At 43.4% G+C, this 19,566-nt stretch overlaps 1 protein-coding gene across 1 annotated transcript in view; it reads left to right on the top strand.

Moving 5' to 3' along the window:
* Window positions 1-12,928, top strand: part of med24 (mediator complex subunit 24) — a 62,196-nt gene extending 49,268 nt beyond the window's left edge. The window contains exons 23-26 of the mRNA XM_078224116.1: window positions 3,798-3,897; window positions 7,271-7,351; window positions 9,473-9,621; window positions 11,947-12,928. Coding sequence (XP_078080242.1) covers window positions 3,798-3,897; window positions 7,271-7,351; window positions 9,473-9,621; window positions 11,947-12,063 — 447 coding nt within the window. The 3' untranslated portion in view covers window positions 12,064-12,928. The remainder of the gene's footprint in view (window positions 1-3,797; window positions 3,898-7,270; window positions 7,352-9,472; window positions 9,622-11,946) is intronic.
* Window positions 12,929-19,566: the final 6,638 nt, after the last annotated feature.

Below are 19,566 nucleotides of genomic sequence, written 5' to 3' on the forward strand. Positions count from 1 at the left end.
CCGCCGCTTGACAAACATTCAATCCCTTCATCTTCAAGATGCACTTCAGGAACTCACCAAGGTTCCCTAGGCAGCAACTTCCAAACCCACAACCATACCACCAAGAGCAACAGATACCTGGGAACATCATCACCTGGAGGTTTCCCTCCAAGACACTCATCATCCTGACTTGGAATTATATCACTGTTCCTTCACCTGCCCCCTCGTCAGATATTGGCCCGCCTGCCATATATTGTCGTGACATTGGTGCGGTTTACAACAGGTTCACACAGACGTGAACCTGTTGTGAGGGTCTCCCCAGGGATGCACGGGTAAGTATAGCGGAGGAGGAAGTGTATCATCCTACCTTCAGTAGCCAACATCAACAAATCCCACTTTGATTACCATAAAAGAAGAAACAAAACAATACTGGGCGATGATTGAGGAGAGGGGTGGTCAATGATCAATGGGCCAGGGGCCGATGATCGGGGGAGGGATAGAGGAGTGCCAACTCTGATCAGGGATGGAGATGGGAGCCCTTGAGACCTCTGTGATCCGTTGACTTTCTTTGGCAGAGTGTGGTAAGATCTTGAGAGAAAACTGGCGTGTTTCTCGGTTTTCTTGCCAGAAACAACACTCTGCCATTTTTTGGTAAGATTTCACCAAAAGACCTTTTAGCTTCACAATTACAATTAATTTTTTTTCACAACTCCTTGCATTTCTGTCAAAAAACCCACTGCTAGAACATACTCCTCTATAAGAATCCAAGGCATCATTTGAAGAACAAGAATTTCTTCCCAGTTTTCAGGCCAATCAATGTAATTTTTAAAAATATTCTGATCTCATTATCCTATTGTGGTTTTTGGGACCTAGTTGGCACTGGTGTTTTCTACATTAGAACTATGACTAAAATTCAAAATTACTTAACTGATTGTGAAGTGAGTGAGAACATCCCAAGATCGTGAAAGGGGCTGTATATAAAGTTCACATTGAGAGGATACAGAGGAGATTTATCAAAATTGTTCTGGGGGTGGGAAGTTTTAGTTACAAGGTTAGGTTGGAATGAGTGGGAGAAGCAAAGGAGATTGAGCAAAGATTTGATACAAGTATGTGGGCGGCACAGTGGTTCGCACTGCTGCCTCACAGTGCCAGGGACCAGGTCCGAATCCTGGCTTAGGTCACTGTCTGTGCGGAGTCTGCATGTTCTCCCCATGTCTGCATGGGTTTCCTCTGGTGCTCCGGTTTCCTCCCATAGTCCGAAGGATGTGCTGGTTAGATGCATTGGCCATGCTAAATTCTCCCTCAGTGTACCCGAACAGGCACCGGAGTGTGGCGATTAGGGGATTTTCACAGTGACTTCATTGCAGTGTTAATGGAAGCCTACTTGTGACTAATAAATGAACTTTTTACAAGATTATAAATGGCTTAGATAAGGTGGAGAAGGAAAACCTGCTCCCAATAGCTGAGGGTTCAAGAACTCGGGGGTACAGATTTAAGATTTTGGACAAAAGGTCCAGGGGGAATGTGAGTAAGAACTTCTTTATGTAGCAAGTGATAATGACCTGGGACTCACTCCCCTTGAGGCTGGTGGAACTGAACATAGTCAATAATTTCAAAAGGAGATTGAATGGACACTTGGGAGATAAGCTTGCAGGGCTGCAGGCATCAGTGTTGGTTTGGGATTGACTGGATTGATACACAGGGAGCCGCATGAACCTGATGGGTCGAATAGCCACCAACTGTGCCATAAGTGACTCTGGTTCTATGAAATTCTTTCCAGGAGCATCAGAAGGGGCGGAAGCCATTCAGCCCCTCGAGCCTTCCCCGCCATTCAATTGTATGTGGCTGCTTTGCACCTCCACTCCATTTTCTTCAGTTTTGCTCCATTTCCCTTGATACCCTTTCCTAACAAAAATCGATCTCTCTCAGTCTTGGCGGGATCAGATAATTGAGTTGGATGATCAGCCATGATCATAATGAATTGTGGATCAAGCTCGAAGAGCCAGATGGTCTACTGCTGCTCCTATGTTCTTTATTTCTATGAAAGCATCCACTTCTCCAGTCCATGAATATGAATGGATAGAGTACTTGGGAATAGTGGAAGACATGTTCTATGTCTTTGGATCTCTGGATTACAGAGTCTCGATATCACTTACTAACTGACTTATGGATTACATAGTGTCTGTCGTAACTCTGCAGTTCCCACCCTTCATTTAGCGTAGCACAGATTCCCATGAGAAATAACTTTGATTACATTGAAAGTATTTTTAGGGGAAGAAAAATATGAATTATTGAATAATATTGGTATTACCACTTCCTATTTCTTCCCAACAAGTAACCACAATTACATCTGTAGGTTCAAAAGTGAAAGCAGTATAAATCAAAGAAAAATGTTTGTAGACCAGCAGAGAAAAGCTGGGCAAAAATGTGGATGCTTGCGAAACAGTGTGAAAGTTTTAGAGGAATTGAATTCTAAACAAAAGTAAGAAATGAAATGTTAGTGAAAGAGATTATTTGGTGGCTTTTTGCCCCAATCTGCCCACAATGAGTCTTATTCAAATTAGCTGTACACCGTAACCAGCTGGGTAGCTGTTCCCTTTATCGGCCAAGATTGCCTGGAGGCAGGGACACATCAGACTGCTGACCAGACACTCTTAGATCTAAATTTCCTCATGGTTCCACCTTCAAGCCTGCCTCCGCAGGCCTGGGAACATTCTACCCTGAAAGAGCTTGGATAGAGTGGAGAAGGAAAATCTGTTCCTGTTACCTGAGGATGCAAAGATCAGGGAGTATAGATATAAGATTTTGGGCAAGAGGTGCAGGGGGAATGTGCGAAAGAACTTCCTTATGCAGCGAATGGTAATGACCTGGAACACACTTATCAGAGCAAGGACGTTCTTGCTACAGAGGGAGTGCAGCGAAGGTTTGCCAGACTGATTCCTGGGATGGTGGAACTGACATACAAGGAGAGATTGAGTCGATTAAGATTATATTCAGTGGAGTTCAGAAGAATGAGGGGGGGATCTCATAACAATCTATAAAATTCTAACAGGAATAGACAGGGTGGGTTCAGGAGGGATGTTCCCATTGGTGGAGGTGTCCAGAACCAGGGGTCATAGTCTAAGGATATAGGGCAAACCTTTTTGGACCGAGATGAGGAGAAGTTTTTTCACCCAGAGAGTGGTAAGCCTGTGAAATTCGCTATGATAGAAGGCAGTCAAGGCCAAAAGATTGTATGTTTTCAAGAAAGAGTTTGATATAGCTCTTGGCGTGAAGGAGATCAAAGGATATGGAGAGAAGGTGGGATCGGGCTGTTGAGTTAGATGGTCAACCATGATCATTGCGAATGGTGGAGCAGGCTTGAACGGCCAAATGATCTACTCCTCCTGTTTTCTATTTTTCATTCTCTATGATATTTAATCTTACAAATGAAGAATGGCCATGTAAGTCAGGTCTAGTACTGGAGGGTAACTGACACTCAGTATCCCAGCATGGGTCAATGTCTTTTAAGAGTCTGCCAAGAAAACTGGAGACGCAAAAAAAATAGACGTATCATTTGCTCTTTAAGAGTCATTTCTGCAATAGCCTACTACACTGTACTTAATGGTTAGAAAACATCTTCAAATGCAATGGGAAGAGCCATTTTAAAATTTACCAACCTATCATAAGATCTAAAGCTAAATCTTTTTCAGACTCATTTGGCCGGGTCTTGGTGAAATAGCATTTCTGCGTTACACTGATTTTGTCTAAATTACATAGAGAATGTGCTGTCTAACTTTGGTAGCACAATTAAATATGGTGGGCTCGTGTTTCAACAGGATTACATCAACCTGTTCCCTCTGGACGATAGCCAGCCATCAAAACTGTTACGATTGTTGAGCTCAAATGAAGAGGATCCAAATATCCTGTCCAGCCCTGGTGGGTATTCTTGACGTAAATCACTGCCCAGCGGTGGGCTTTATTACGCATTGGCTGCGTGTGCCGTCAAATTGTATTGCAGCTTAACCAGATTGAATTGGTATCGTTAATGGAATTCAAAGGCCAGTGTATGAGTAATAGCACGAGAAAGAAGAGTGTAACCACGAAGAGAAACTCCGACATGACAGAGGCCTACTGACAGAATCCCACAAGTTGAAGATGAAACTATGATTTTGCATCAGTTCACAAAACTGTGATTACAGAGCGAATGCAGTTTTGTAATTCATGTTGAATCAACACCACTCTTTGTGGTCCGTGTGTGTGTGTGTGTGTCTAAATTGATTGCCATTGATAGCCATAGAAATAAGCTGTTAGCCTGAGATGCAGGAGATTCCAGAGAACATTTCTGACAGCCAGCTACTCTTGGGCCTGCTGACAGATTTATCAGACTCCGGAGATGTGTTTTTTTGTTAGCAGAGTGACGATCGGATTTTTAAAAAAAAATTCTGTTTAGCTAGGTATCTGACATATAAAAGGTATATTACCACGTTTAAGAGTCTCCAAAGCCGCAGTTTTATAATCAGCGCTTCTCCTCCAATTTCTCTTTACCCAATACAGAGTTCACCCACTGGACGCAGTTTTTGTTGGGTGTGCTAGGTCCAGTAGATATAGGAAACCCAGACATCAGGATTCCCTCCGCAGTGTCTAGAGTTTTAACTCCACAATGTTAGTGAGACGTTGCCAAACATTCCTGCACCCCAAAACCCAGCCTGACTGATGGGCTTGCCTCCCAGTCGGGCAGGGAGCTGGTCAGTGAAGACCGCAGACCAGCTAACTCCATGGGGGTGGGGGCTGCTCTGTATTGGATGGGTGGCCAAATGCTCAGGAGAAATTGGAATCCTGGTGGGTCCCAACGCTCGGGAAACCTGGCCAACCTGGGTCAAAGTTGAAAAATTGATTGACAGAGTGGCTGGCAGCTTCATTATCATGTTTAAAGTTCCAAGCCACCTCCTTGGAGCGGGGTGATTGGTCACCTGCCCACTCCCAATCTCATAAAAATCAAAATTAGGAAGATTTGGGTTATGAATAGATTTTTCAGACTTTAACCTCACCAGCCAGACCCAAACCACCTCTTTCTTAGGTTAACATTCAACTCATTCTCCCCCTCTCTCTAATTAGAGGCACATCCCATTTATTTCCATCCAGAGAGTTTGTATGGAAATTGGGAAAAACTGTGCACAGGGAGTTGAGTTGGTTCCAAACTTCCATCACCAGAGTTGTCCACTTGTACCCAGATGAAACCCAAAGAAACACTTTGTTTCCTTCCCATTTTTCCCAAGAGGATAGCCAGTGACCAGTCACAGAAGTGATAATGCTGCATCGAAAGTGGTCAAAGCAGAGCCAGTGCTACCGTTAGACAAACTGGGTGCACATCTAGAGATTTCAGGGAGGGGCAAGAAACTGCTGCCTTTTTCTAAAAAATTGCAACTGAATCCTGGTGTTGTAAAAAGATCACTTCCATAATTCTTCATCAGCAATCGGGGTGGAGGGGGAAGTCTCCAACTCCCAACATCATCGCCAGCCATTGACTCTGTCTACACTTCCCACTGCCTCGGCAAAGCAGCCAGCATAATTAAGGACCCCGCTCACCCCGGACATTCTCTCTTCCACCTTCTTCCATCGGGGAAAAAAATACAAAAGCCTGAGGTCAAGGACCAACCAACTCAAGAACGGCTTCTTCCCTGCTGCTATCAGACTTTTGAATGGGCATTAAGTTAATCTTTCTCTACACCTTAGCTATGACTGTAACACTACATTCTGCATCCTTTCCTTCTCTATGAACGGTATGCTTTGTATAGCGCACAAGAAACAATACTTTTCACTGTGTACCAATACATGTGACAATAAATCAAATCAAATCCTGAAGCATTGCCATGTGGTGCCATTGTATCCAGCGCAGCCAGGAGGACAGTGATTGGATGGGATTTTGGTGAACTGTGATGGGATTTGAATTTCACTGAAGATTGGGCGTGAGCAGCAAGCTTTAGTCTGACTGCGGGGGGGGGGGGGGGGGTTTCACTTCTGATGGGGTCAATGATTTGTTCTTAAAATTTACTGCAAATGCTCCCACATTATATCTATTAAGGATTGTGACTGGAAATTAAAACAGCAGAGTTTTAACCCGCAGCTCGCTGATTACGCGGCTGCATTCACAACAGGGAGTCTGGGTTCCCAAAGTGGACACGCTGCTCCCTCAGCCTATCCCTGGGTTCACATGACTTAACTTCTCCTTAGAACCCGTTGGCACTTTGCCCCCAGCTTTGTGACGTCACTTCCACTGGCTTTCTGTGACATCACTCCTACGAATATGGGGCTTCACTTTGGGTGTCAAATATCCTTACACCAGCCCTGACTTTTTTAATTCATTCGTGGGACATGGGTATCTCTGGCGGGCCAGCGTTTACTGCCCATCCCTAGTTGCCCTAAGGCAGTTGAGAGTCAACCACATTGCTGTGGCTCTGGAGTCACATGTGGGCCAGACCAGGTAAGAACGGCAGGTTTCCTTCCCTAAAGGATATTAGTGAACCAGATGGATTTTTCTGATAATTGGCATTGGTTTCATGGTCATCAGTAGATTCTTAATTCCAGATATTTTTTTATTGAATTCAGATGCCATCATCTGCGGTGGTGGGATTCGAACCCGGGTCCCCAGAACATTAGCTGAGTTTGCCTAGCGACAATACCACTAGGCCATCACCTTCATCCCCATAGGAAAGAGAAAGCTATAGCGGTTGGGATCTGCCTTAGACCAGAGCAGCCCAGGTCTATCGGAAAGTGCAGTCATTCTAACAGGTTGCGCTTGGTGGTTTGGTGTTGATTACAATTCTTAGAAATATTTCCAGTGGGTGTCAGTGCATGGAACTCCATTCTGTGCCTCCAGTTGATACTTATTGAAGACACTTCGCTATTGCCTGGGTAACAGTTAATGATGGAAATAATTTACTTTCTTCAAATATGCCAACTGCATTCAATCCAAGTATTTCACAGTGAAGCACAAATTGTTTTTCACTGTTTTAAAAGCCAAAGAAAAATTGCCAAATTTTACGTTGCAGAATTTCAAACAGTGACTAATGCGGATATGAGTTCAGATCACATACCCCACAGGGATAATTATGCTGGACATTTGCAACATACCGTGCATATTTTAAAAAGTTATGTATCGTCTTGGCAGTTCAGTTTTCTTTCTAACCCACCCCTTCATATTTCACCTCAACTAGAAATGAACTTGTTGCATTTTGGAATTTTTTTAACCACTTCTGTCGTGCTGCCATTTTAAATAAATTTTGTTCTGTTCCCTTTAATTTTCTTTTAGGTGATCGTACAATGAGTAGCTCACTCTCTGCCTCTCAGCTTCACAACATAAACATGAGAGACCCCTTGAACAGAGTATTGGGTAAGTGATGGATGCCAATCAAAATCGATTGGGGACCGTGCCATTACGCAGGCATTTGATCATGTAGCAATTGTTAGTGTTACCTCCAAAATTTCATTGTGCGCGATCAGAAAGCGCGCGATACCTTTAAATTTATTTTTGTGTGGCATTTAACTCTGAACAAGGACTGAGCAGCTTAGGGGAAACATTTCTTGTCTGTGAAATGCTTTGGGGTGTCCAAAAGTTATAAACTTGGCTGTACAAAGGCAGAATTAATTGTTTGTTCTTTCTTTGCAAACTGCTTACTGTCCACTTAGTTTTAAGGCATTTTACCCGTTTTGGCATCCAGCATTTCTGCTGAATTATCAGTACTCCAACTTTGGGATTTGGTTGATGAGCAAGTTTTGCTGGGTATTTCAATCGGTTGCTAAATTGAATTTTCAGTTGGGGTTTTCTTGGAGGTGGGTGGAATTTTCGCAAACAAATTCGAAGTGTAGAAAGGATGAGAAAACGCTAAATTACGTGAATTTGCAGCACTCTGTGCAACACAGAAGCCATAGGCTGATTTCGCCAGCAAAGCGGGGCTGGCAAGGTCGCGAGGGGTGAGAAACCGGGTGCCAATCGACCGGCGTGTCGAGCGGTAAGATCGCGCCCCCTTTGTTCTTCAATACTCGAGTAATCTCTCTCCTGAGTTATTCCACTTGCGTGAGGGAAAGAACTTTACTTACGAAAAAGGAAGTTGAGCAATCATTGAGAGGGTAAGAACACTTGTATCATATTTATTCGGTGACAGCTTCTGGATGATGGAAATGATGAGGAAGAAGCTTTTTCCTCTTGCCGTGGAACTGTAACAGTAGCGGTTTTTCCATAAACTCAGACTGCAACAAGCTGTTTGAGTGCTTATTGGTAAACTCCCAATGTCATTATACTGTGTGACAGAGGCTTACATCAGAACTCAGGCTGTGGGTCCCCACTTCTACAGGCTGCCAATTTGCTTTGAAAGTAAGTTAGGGATGTTTTTGTACCGATTCTGATTCATGGAAAAAGGAATGAGCTAGCACCTTTCGCACCCTCAAGGAATCTTGAAGTACTTTTTCAGTGTTAGTGTTATCTAGGCAAAAATTGTCATCTGTTTGTACACAGCAAGATTCCACACACTAGCTCGGCAGTATTTAGCAGTATTGGTTGACAAGAAAGTGTTGGGCAGAACAATTGGGGAAAACTCCCATCATCTTTTCCAAATAGTGCAATGGATCTTTAATATTTACCAATACAGAACTTTAGATTAGCACTTGGAATTTATTTAAGTGCCATCCCTTTGGTCCCTTAATAATTGCTGTAATCACTGTCCAATAATCTCTCTGTATTGTTGAATAAAAAAAGAACGGAATGTAGCTACAATGCACCACATGGTTAGGTAACTCACTGCCACTCAGTGCTCAACTTATGCATAGAATGGCCAAGTCAGTCTGGGCAGTTGACATCAGTGGAATATATCCTAGTACGAGCCAGTGCCTTTAAGTATTGGGAAGAAAACTGGGGAAAGAAACCAAAATGGACTTATTTGCACTATCTTCAAATAACTTTATTCCTGAAAAACTAGAATTAAACAAATTCATTATATTCCCATGTTTAAAAAGGAGACTAGCCACTGAGCTGTAGCATTCCTTGCTCTTAAAAGCAGTTAAAACCCAAAAGTTAAACTTGCAAGAATGTCATGCAAAATTGCCCCTTAGTGTCCCGAGAGCGTAAATTAGGGGGATTGGCAGGATAATTAGCAGGGTCACGGGGATGGGGGCAGTGGGTGGATCTGGGTGAGGTGTGCTGTCAGGTGTTTGGTGCAGACTCGATGGGCCAGATGGCCTCCTCCTGCACTGTAGGGATTCTGTGATTATATTCTACGTTTATATTGCTGTGATCAGTGACTTATGAATCCATGTCATACAAGACAGCAAGATATATAACGTCAGGATAAAAGCCAGTAACTTGTTAAAATTTCATCTTCTGAATCCCTCTGTGGGAGAATCTCCCGGCTTTTTTTTTCTTTTAAAAATGAGAGGTTTTCTGCAAGGCTTGAACAGATGAAGTTAGTCAACAAGAGGCAGGACATTGGCCCATGGATTTTCTCAATCTCTTTTCCAGCAAATTTGTTCCTGTTGATCTCTTCGATCCTGAGTTCAAAGGTGGCTGGTCCACACACCCAGTTTGTTCAGTGGTTCATGGAAGAATGTGTGGAGTGTTTGGACCAGGGCAGTCGTGGTAGCGTTCTCCAGTTCATGCCTTTTACCATGGTAAGTCAAAACTAGAGATTGACTGATGACCAACATGAGTGATAAAAATATTGTGTTCTTTAAATTAAAGGATCAATTTCTACATACAGTAAAAAAATTTATTATCCAGCATGCACAGGGAACAAATGGTCTCAGTTAATCAAAAATTCTGATTAACAATTTCACTTACCAATGGAAGACAGCACAATACTTGTAGCATGAACTAATATGCAAGTACTCAGGGAGTAAAGAGCAGTTTTTTTTTACTTTTAAATCTTCGATCGTACGTTAAGTATAAAATAATACGTTTATGGGTAAACGTTTCAGAGAAGTTCACCATTGCACCAGGTTGGCACAGTGGTTAGCATTGCTGCCTCGCAGTGCCAGGAACCTGGGTTCGATTACCGGCTTGGGTCACTGTCTATGCGAACTCAGCACGTTCTCCCCGTGTCCGTGAGGGTTTCCACCGGGTGCTCCGGTTTCTTCCCACAGTCCAAAAGACGTGCTGGTTAGGTGCTTTGGACATGCTAAATTCTCCCTCAGTGTACCTGAACAGGTGCCGGAGTGTGGCGACTAGTGAATTTTCACAGTAACTTCGTTGCAGTGTTAATGTAAGCCTACTTGTGACACTAATAAAATAAAACTTTAAAAAACTTTCCAGTTGGTAAAGTGACTATTCTTATTAGGGGATCATAAATTTTGGTTGGTGGAGAATTCTGGTTGATAGAGTGTGAGTTTACTGTACAGTGTTTATAGAGTAGATGTGCAAGACACGTCCGTTTTGCAAAATTCCTTCATCGTGGATCGCCACAAGTTCAAAGCACTTGGCTTATTCAACCAGATTGTCTGTGTACTGCATCAGAATTGGCCAGGCGTTCAACATGCTAAATTATGGTCTTGGCCAATCTGCACATGTATGTCCTAAAACAGATCATTCAAACCAACCAGAATCGCTCAAAAATGCAGAGAAGCTCCAGGCAGTTGCGAACGTAGTTCCCTCCCCACCCCTCCCTATCATGAAAAGGTTGATGAAAATCTTCTGTAAAAAAATTAGTATGTAATCATTCTTTATTCTTAATCGGAATGAAGGAGTCATTGCATTTTACAGCCTAATTTTGCATAACATGAAGATGCCATTCATCCTCCTGAAAAAGCAGGAAACAAAATATACCGTAGATTATGCCGTATGGGACAACCCCATTTTTATCGGCACTAAAACTCATCCCCATTTTTATCGGCACTAAAACTCATGATTAGCGCCATTATTGGCATATACATCCCCCCCCCCCCCCCCCATGATTAGCGCCATTATTGGCATATACGTCCCCCCCCCCCCCCCCCTTGTGCTAAGATACTCTGTACTTGGAACAGGAGGCAATCTCAATTTTTTGCCTTAGAAATGTATGTTTTACACAAGCAAGCAATGTAGGCCTTGTTGCTAAGATGATGTGTGGGAATTTAAGGCACGCATACACGTAGAACACTCATGGAAAATGACAAACCAAAATATGTCCTCAGGCAAAAATAACCAAGTACAAAGCTGGTTTCAAGTTAAAAGTCGTAACATTTGCTAACTCGTCAAATGACTGTGCTACAATGAGAGAATTCAGTATCAGTGAAAAACTGGGGCAAGAATGAAAGAAATCCACCCCGAAGAAGATGCCCAGGAACAAATGCACCAAGAGAACAATATATATTTAATTACTGCTCATTGAAGTCTGTCTGCTGTGCTCAAATTGGCCTCTGCATTTCCTACAGCACTTCAGATCACACTTCAGAATTGGTTGTAAAGCACTTTGAGTTGGCTTGTGAAAGATGTTTTATTAATTCAAGTTTGTTCTCCCTTCTTTACAATGCCCATTGCTAATTCTGTGAGAGTCTTGGACAATCTACTGGAATAAGAACTTAAAAGAATTTTCTTTATTATTTTGCTGTATGTGTGCAATGTTATAAAAGTTGCCGCGTGAAGTGGTGAAAGTTTATGCCATTCTTTAAAATTCAATTCCTTTGCTGACAGCCTCCAGCTACAGCCTGAACTTTCGATTTTCAAAAGCTGACCGGCTGCAGTGTGCGCACTAGAAACTCCTGTTTCCAAACTGGAGCAAGCTCTTGTCAAAAACCGTCAGCTCAGTCTTGGCCTCATTGAATGGTGGAGCAGACTCGATGGGCCGAATGGCCTACTTTTGCACTTACATTTTGTGGTCAATTAACCATATAGAGTTGCAGTTTTTTCAGGGGTGAAATGTGCCTACAGATTTCAGAATGAGGTCTTGTCACTCAGTGTATTGTTTTACAGTTTGAAGGTGTTTTCTGCCTGACATCATTTTATGTCTTTTTCTGAAACAGGTTTCTGAACTGGTGAAGTTGCCTGCCATGTCCAAGCCAAAAACAGTGCTAGCGATAACTGATCTGGGCCTCCCACTGGGACGCAGGGTGGCAGCAAAGGCCATTGCTGCCCTTTGAATACCTAAGACCTAACTAGGTAGAAAGGAAGTAATATTCACTGACAAATGCAAATTCCTCACATGCATCTGATGCTGTTGGGATATGTCGATCTACATTATGGTTAATGCCTGTCGGCATCAGCTTGCGTATTTATATCATTCACACTCTGTTAATCAACCAATTTTCACATCATAGAAGTAGGCTGGGAGCAGGACAAACTTGTCAGAAAACCATCGTTATGTTTGACACTGAATTGTGTATTGCTACTTATTCATTATACAATTTGGGGACGGTTTTGCATATCCAGCCGGAAGCCACACTGACAGAGAATGCAGATTATGGAATCGGGACTCTCAGCCAGATCTCCAAGCTGCACTCTCTCCAAACTCAGCTTCCCTGCTGGGAACATATGTTTGCGACTTTTGTTTACATTCATTCATTGAGTCTCTAGGAGCCTTATGTATCTGTGGTATGTTACACAGAGCTGTTGAGACAAAATAATTTGAAATGTCCAGAATACAGTTGGTTACTGTAATAATAAAGCTAGGGATGAGCTTTGATGAGTTAAGTAGTCCTTTCTTGTTCTCCACTTTTATTGCATTTTTTATTTAGCACAGGGCCACAAGCCAGGGCCACTCCTTGGACATCACCAGTGGGGACATTGGGTATTCAGTGTTGTGCCTTTTCTGTATATATGCGTTATCCTTGTGTTTTTGTCAATTGGTTTCATATCCTGTGTACCCTGATCAACCTGTATGTGCTACAGTCACGTGCTTCATTTCATGCATGTGTTTAACATGTACATCAAATCATTAAAACCTTACTGAAAGAATGCTATTTTCTTAAGACAACTGAGAAAGACTGTTAGTTTACCGTGCTTATTGTAGTTAGGAGATTGGCTTGACTGAACATGAGAACCACCAATGAAGCAAATTGATTTTTGATCTAGCAACATTGGCCGGAATTCTCCGGCCATTCTCACCGGCAGCGCACCCCCACCCGTAGGTTTCCCGCCAGCGTGGGCCGACAGCAATGGGAATTCCCATTGACAGCAGCAGGACCAGACAATCCCGCCGCTAACAAACAACGTGCCACCACCCACCGGCAGTAAACATGTGGCAGGGAGACTGGAGAATCTTGCCTGACATATCTGAGGTGAAAATGTAATTTTGTCATTAATGCAGTTTGTCACTCCACGGGTTCTCTGAGAAAGTTGAGCTTCTCTCAAGTCTGATCATATTCTTTTCCAGTGAAGCACGGGATGTTCAGCAGCTGCTTCATATCTCTGATTTCCCAATCTGTTCCAGGAGTTCATAGAGCACCTTGCAAGCCTTCCGGTGATCAACTTAAGTGCGATCATTGGAAGCCTGTGAAGTAATCATGGACATAAGAAAGAAGGGAGGGTAAAAATAACTGAGAAGAGAAAGAAATTCAACAGTTTCACACCTTCTCAGCATGTCAGTGTTATATATGGAACCAGTTACACTACTCAGTTGGACAATGAGGGTTACATAGCAGTGTTTCAATAGCACCTTGTCTTTTTTGCTGCAGCGTTAGAATTGAAGAATTTCCCACTCGAATCTACAATTCATTTGACTTCTTGAACCCAACTCTGTTCATGTAGTTGTCTTTCAAACTTTGGTGAGGAGAAGATGATTGGGTGGGTTCATAGATCCATGGCCAAGCACAAAGAGATGGGGTGAAAGTCACCTTTCAGTATCTGCTGTTGGAATACTTGTTGACCAGATGCAGTCAAGGACTGGTTCAAAGTGAACAAGTATTGAAGTCACCTGCTGAAATTAACAGTTGACACCAGTCCAAATTGGCAAATATTAACAGGCTGCAATTGTTTAATTTTTGATGGAAAGTTACTTTGCTACATCCAATATTTGGGAAAAGAGTACAAATACATGCTTCCTTTCAGAACGTAAGCTGCACTTGTCTAACACGTATCTTATACCTTCAGGCAAACAAGCAGAGGTCTGAAGAATTGCTAAATCTTGCATGACAAGGCTCTTCATGGTAGTTAAACAAAGAAGATAGGCGGAGGCCATTTGACCCTTCGAGCCTGTCCCGCCATTCATTACTATCATGGCTGATCATCCACTCAATAGCCTAATCCTGCTTTCTCTCCATAACCTTTGACCCCATTCGCCCCAAGTGCTATATCCAGCCGCTTCTTGAATACACTCAATGTTTTGGCATCAACTACTTCCTGTGGTAATGAATTCCACAGGCTCACCACTCTTTGGATGAAGAAATGTCTCCTCACCTCCGTCCTAAATGGTCTACCCTGAATCCTCAGACTGTGACCCCTGGTTCTTAGTTTGCAGCAGTTTTTTGTTATCCATGGGATGTGGGCCTTGCTGGCTGGGCCAGCATTTATTGTCCATCCCTAATTGCGCTTGAACCGAGTAGCTCGCTAGGCTATTTCAGAGGTGCAATTAAGAGTCAACCACATTGCTGTGGCTCTGGAGTCACATGTAGGCCAGGCCAGGTTAGGATGGCAGATTTCCTTCCCTAAAGGATATTGGTGAGCCAGATGGATTTTTCCGAAAATCGACAATGGTTTCGTGGTCATCAGTAGATTCTTAATTCCAGATTTTTATTGAATTCAAATTTCACCATCTGTCGTGGTGGGATTCTAACCCGGGTCCCCAGATCATTGTCCTGGGTTTCTGGATTACAAGTCCAGCGGCAAGTTTGATCAGGAGCATTCGGATTATGCAGTGCAGTTCTGGAGTTTAACCAGATAATGCTTATGCTGTTTTTCAACAGATGTTTATCAACCTCGGACCTGGCACTATTGAATTTGTCAAGCTTCTGTTAAGTTGGAAACATAGAAGATAGGAGGAGGCCATTTGGCCCTTCAGGCCATCTCCACTATTCATTACGATCATAGCTGATCATCCAACTCAATAGCCTAATCCTGCATTTGCCCCATAACCTTTGATTTAATTTGCCCCAAGTGCTATATCCAGCCGCCTCTTGAATATGTTCAGTGTTTTGGCATCAACTACTTCCTGTGGTAATTAATTTCGCAAGCTCACCATTCTTTGGGTGAAGAAATATCCCCTCATCTCTGTCCTAAATGGCCTACCCTTGTGACCCCTGGTTCTGGACTCCCCCACCATCAGGAACATCCTCCCTGCATCTACTCTTGTTAGAATTTTATAAATCTCTATAAGATCCCCCCTCGTTTATCTGCACTCCAGCGAAAACAATCCTAACCTAGTCAATCACTCCTCATACATCAAGCATCAGTTCTAGTTGGTTACTGAACGATCTTGTTTATTGCAGCATTTCTGCAGAACCTACATTAATTAGCCGCAATACAGAATATAAAAATCCAGAAAGGCCACCTTGAAGAAGAAATTTGCAGCCCATTTCAAGCTAGGTGAATGTGAATGTTACCCAAATACCACGTCCTTTAAGCAGATGTGATTAAAAGGCTAAGGCATTGCATTCAATGCCAGTATAGTCAATGACAGGAGCACATCATAAAGAGATATGTTTTAGCTGTCCCATTTGAAATGATCCATCTCTATTAGATTATCAAATGTTTTCACTGAGTTTGTGCCAACCACATTGCCCCTTGAATAAGGCTGCCTGCTTCAATTTTACTCTTGTCCTGGGAGATGAGCTATTTTTATATCTGGATTTTAACACTTTGTGTACTGCCGTGTTAATTTCACTTCACCAGGTTTTAAAATACTCTGCCTTTAGCACATTAATTTTTTAGTTGAAACTCATATTTCAAAAACCTGCGATGGGGACCATCCTATCCTCCAGGCCTGTCATTACCTAGTGGCTGCTGTTTTCAGGTTAGAGTGGTTCTTGGTGATGACACAACAGTTGATCTCTCCGGTCTTTGGCAATACAGTTCACTTCGGTATTTCTGGATAAAGGGGGAAATTGTGACAGCCCCTATTCTAACCAGTGGCATGGATGCATAGCAGCTGAATTGTAGACTGTTATGGCTCAGTTTAGAAACTCCAAAGTACTTTATGGAGACTGCCTACACCATAAGTTTTGCATCTTGAATTTGGCTATAATGACCATGCTATGTTTCACTTCAGGTATGATTCCACAAACCACGAGAGAGCTTTTATCAAACAAAGTTCATTTAAGAATATAGTTAACATGTATAGAAAGAAAATTAGCAATATCTTTTATCAATTACAAAAAAAAGAAAACAACATAATAATGTATTAACCTTTGATTTAATATTGAGCTGTTCCAACAAACCAAAACCTTTCATAGACAAAACCCTTTTCACAGGCTTAACACAGCAGAGATTAAAATCTCACTTGCCTGGAACTGGGTCTTTTCGAAGCCTGCATTTTCCTTCCAGAAGGCAAAGCGTTACCTTGAGATAACCAGCAGAATTTCCAAATAGAACAGAGAGAGAGAGACTTCAGCTTATTTCCTGCTTGATGCCCCTGCTAAAACTAAAAACTAAACTGCAGCCTCAGAACTCTCAAAACCTTCTTAAATGTACACTAACACCAACAAGACCACAATTGTGCTCTCCAAGAATGAATAGCAGGGCCCTCAATGGCCAGAAACGTTACGTGGGTAGTTTACCAGAAAGCTGTTCTTGGGTGTGCAGTTACCATCTGCTCAGGACTGACAAAGGGTGCAACTTGAAGACTAATGGTGAAATTACGATTGCTTCTTGTTTTCCAAGTGAAACATCTGCGTTTTTCAACAAAAGAATACACAGCGAAAATGACAGGTCGTTTTTCTTCTGGTAATTTTGTGGTCCACCAGTTGCGCGATTGAGTTCTGTTTTAATAACATGGCCACGGTAATGGTTGCATACAGTGTTGGGAAATCTGTAAAGGGTTAGTAAATGTTATAAAATGTCTGGTTATATCACAGCTTGGTATGGCTCCTGCTCTGCCCATGTCCGCAAGAAACTACAAAGGGTCGTGAATGAAGCCCAGTCCATCACGCAAACCAGCCTCCCATCCATTGACTCTGTCTACACTTCCCGCTGCCTCGGAAAAGCAGCCAGCATAATTAAGGACCCCATACTCACCGGACAGTCTCTCTTCCATTTTCTTCCATTGGGAAAAAGATACAAAAGTCTGAGGTCACGTACCAACCAACTCAAGAGCAGCTTCTTCCCTGCTGCCATCAGACTTCTGAATGGACGTACCTCGCATAAGGTTGATCTTTCTCTATATCCAGCTATGACTGTAACACTACATTCTGCACTCTCTCCTTTCCTTCTCTATGAACGGTATGCTTTGTATAGCATGCAAGAAACAATACTTTTCACTGTATACCAATATATGTGACAAATCGAAATCAAATCAAAGAAATGCTATTTTGTAACTAAATGGTTAAGTACTTTGTCTTGTTTAGCTGTTAGGTTGCTTAGTGAAATGCAAATATTTCTTGCATTTACTTCTAAAGCTATTTTATTGTTTGCTATCAAAATAATGCATCAGTCTGATTAATAAAGACGTGAAGGCTCTCCAACTTGAACTCCACAGCAACAGCTCCTGCATTCACTTCTATCTTGCCTAAACTGTAACGTCCCTGGCCACACTTTGCTGAATATTTCCACTTCAATGTGTGGGCCACAGATATCTTCAGTAGTAGATTAATAAACGGACTGCCCAAAGGTGGATTCTGGTCATTGACTAATGATGTAAAACTACATTTGTGAATGCTGCCAAACAATGAATTCAGCCTGTTGCAGTAGTGAAGCGCGATTAAATCACTCGGGAGGCTGGATCGTACCCGGGAAATAAAGGCTTTTATTAGTAACAAGAATGGAGCATACTGCATAACAATGCAATCCCAGACTAAGGGTCACTCGGCAGTGCAGTGACCTTTATACTCCTACAGGTAGGCGGAGCCAACTGGAGTGTACCACAGAACAATACCAACAGGTAGAACACCCCAACCCTAACCCCAACAGTAACATGTACAAGTACCCATAGTGCTAACCATCTATGGTTCAGTACCCATAGTGGTAACCATCAATGGTTCACCACATTCACCCCTCCTTTAAAACAAAGGCCGGTGGGGCAAAAGAAAACAGTACGAACTGTCCATGTATTCACAAGTTCAGTCGTATCGGAGGGCTGCACCGTCTCTGCGACCTCCGCAACACTGGCGGTAGCGCCGGTTCTGGTGACCGTGATGACCCTCTCTCCAAGGTGGTGTCCAGTAACTCCTCCAGTTCCTCACGACCGGGTGGACCATGAGGTGGCGACAATCTCCTGGACTCAGGAACACCCCGAGGTGGCGACAATCTCCTGGACTCAGGCAAGCTGTACACGGGAGTAAGAGGGTTAAGTGGTGGTCCCGATACTGCCCATGTCGTGTCAGGAGGGGAGATAAAGGGCAAGGGGCCCCTAACCAGGGGTGCAGGAGCGACGGGGGTTTCCAGGTCCCCTGCAGGCGCCAGATCTCGAATCGAGACCGTGTCCTCTCGCCCGTCAGGATATGCTACATAGGCATATTGAGGGTTGGCGTGGAGGAGATGGACCTGTTCAACCAAAGGGTCGGACTTGCGGGTCCTAACATGCCGCCGCAGGAGGACAGGTCCTGAGTACGTCAACCAAGACGGCAGTGAGGTCCCAGAGGAAGACTTCCTAGGGAAGGTAAACATCCGCTCATGTGGGGTAGTGTTGGTTGCCATACACAGGAGGGACCGGATTGAATGGAGCACATCAGAAAGTACCTCTTGCCAATGGGAGACTGGAAGACCCTTAGACCTCAACGCCAGTAAGACAGCCTTCCAGACTGTAGCGTTTTCTCTTTCAACCTGCCCGTTACCCCTGGGGTTGTAACTCGTAGTCCTACTTGAGGCAATCCCTTTTGAGAGCAGGTATTGCCTCAAGTCATCACTCATAAACGACGAACCCCTATCACTGTGGATATAACTGGGTAACCAAACAGGGTGAAAAGATACCGCAATGCTTTGATAACCGTGGCAGCGGACATGTCTGAACGGGGAATGGCAAAAGGGAATCGTGAGTACTCATCAACCACGTTGAGGAAGTACACATTCCGATCTGTCGAAGGAAGGGGGCCCTTGAAATCAACACTCAGTCTTTCAAAAGGGCGAGTGGCTTTAATAAGGTGTGCCCTGTCAGGTCGGTAGAAGTGCGGCTTGCATTCAGCACATACATGGCAGCTTCGAGTTATCGACCTGACATCCTCTACGGAGTAGGGTAGATTCCGGGCCTTTACAAAATGGAAGAGCCGAGTGATCCCCGGATGGCAGAGATCATTGTGGAGGGCCTGTAGCCGGTCCTCCTGCACACTGGCACATGTTCCACGCGACAGGGCATCTGAGGGCTCATTGAGCTTCCTCAGATGGTACATGATATCATAGTTGTAGGTGGAGAGTTCGATTCTCCACCTCAAGATTTTATCATTTTTGATCTTACCCCTTAACGTGTTGTTGAACATGAACGCCATGGACCGCTGGTCCGTGAGCAGGGTGAATCGTTTTCCAGCCAAGTAATGGCGCCAATGCCGGACGGCCTCCACAAT

Source organism: Mustelus asterias, chromosome 11 (assembly GCF_964213995.1).
Source record: "Mustelus asterias chromosome 11, sMusAst1.hap1.1, whole genome shotgun sequence".
Lineage (NCBI taxonomy): Eukaryota > Metazoa > Chordata > Chondrichthyes > Carcharhiniformes > Triakidae > Mustelus > Mustelus asterias.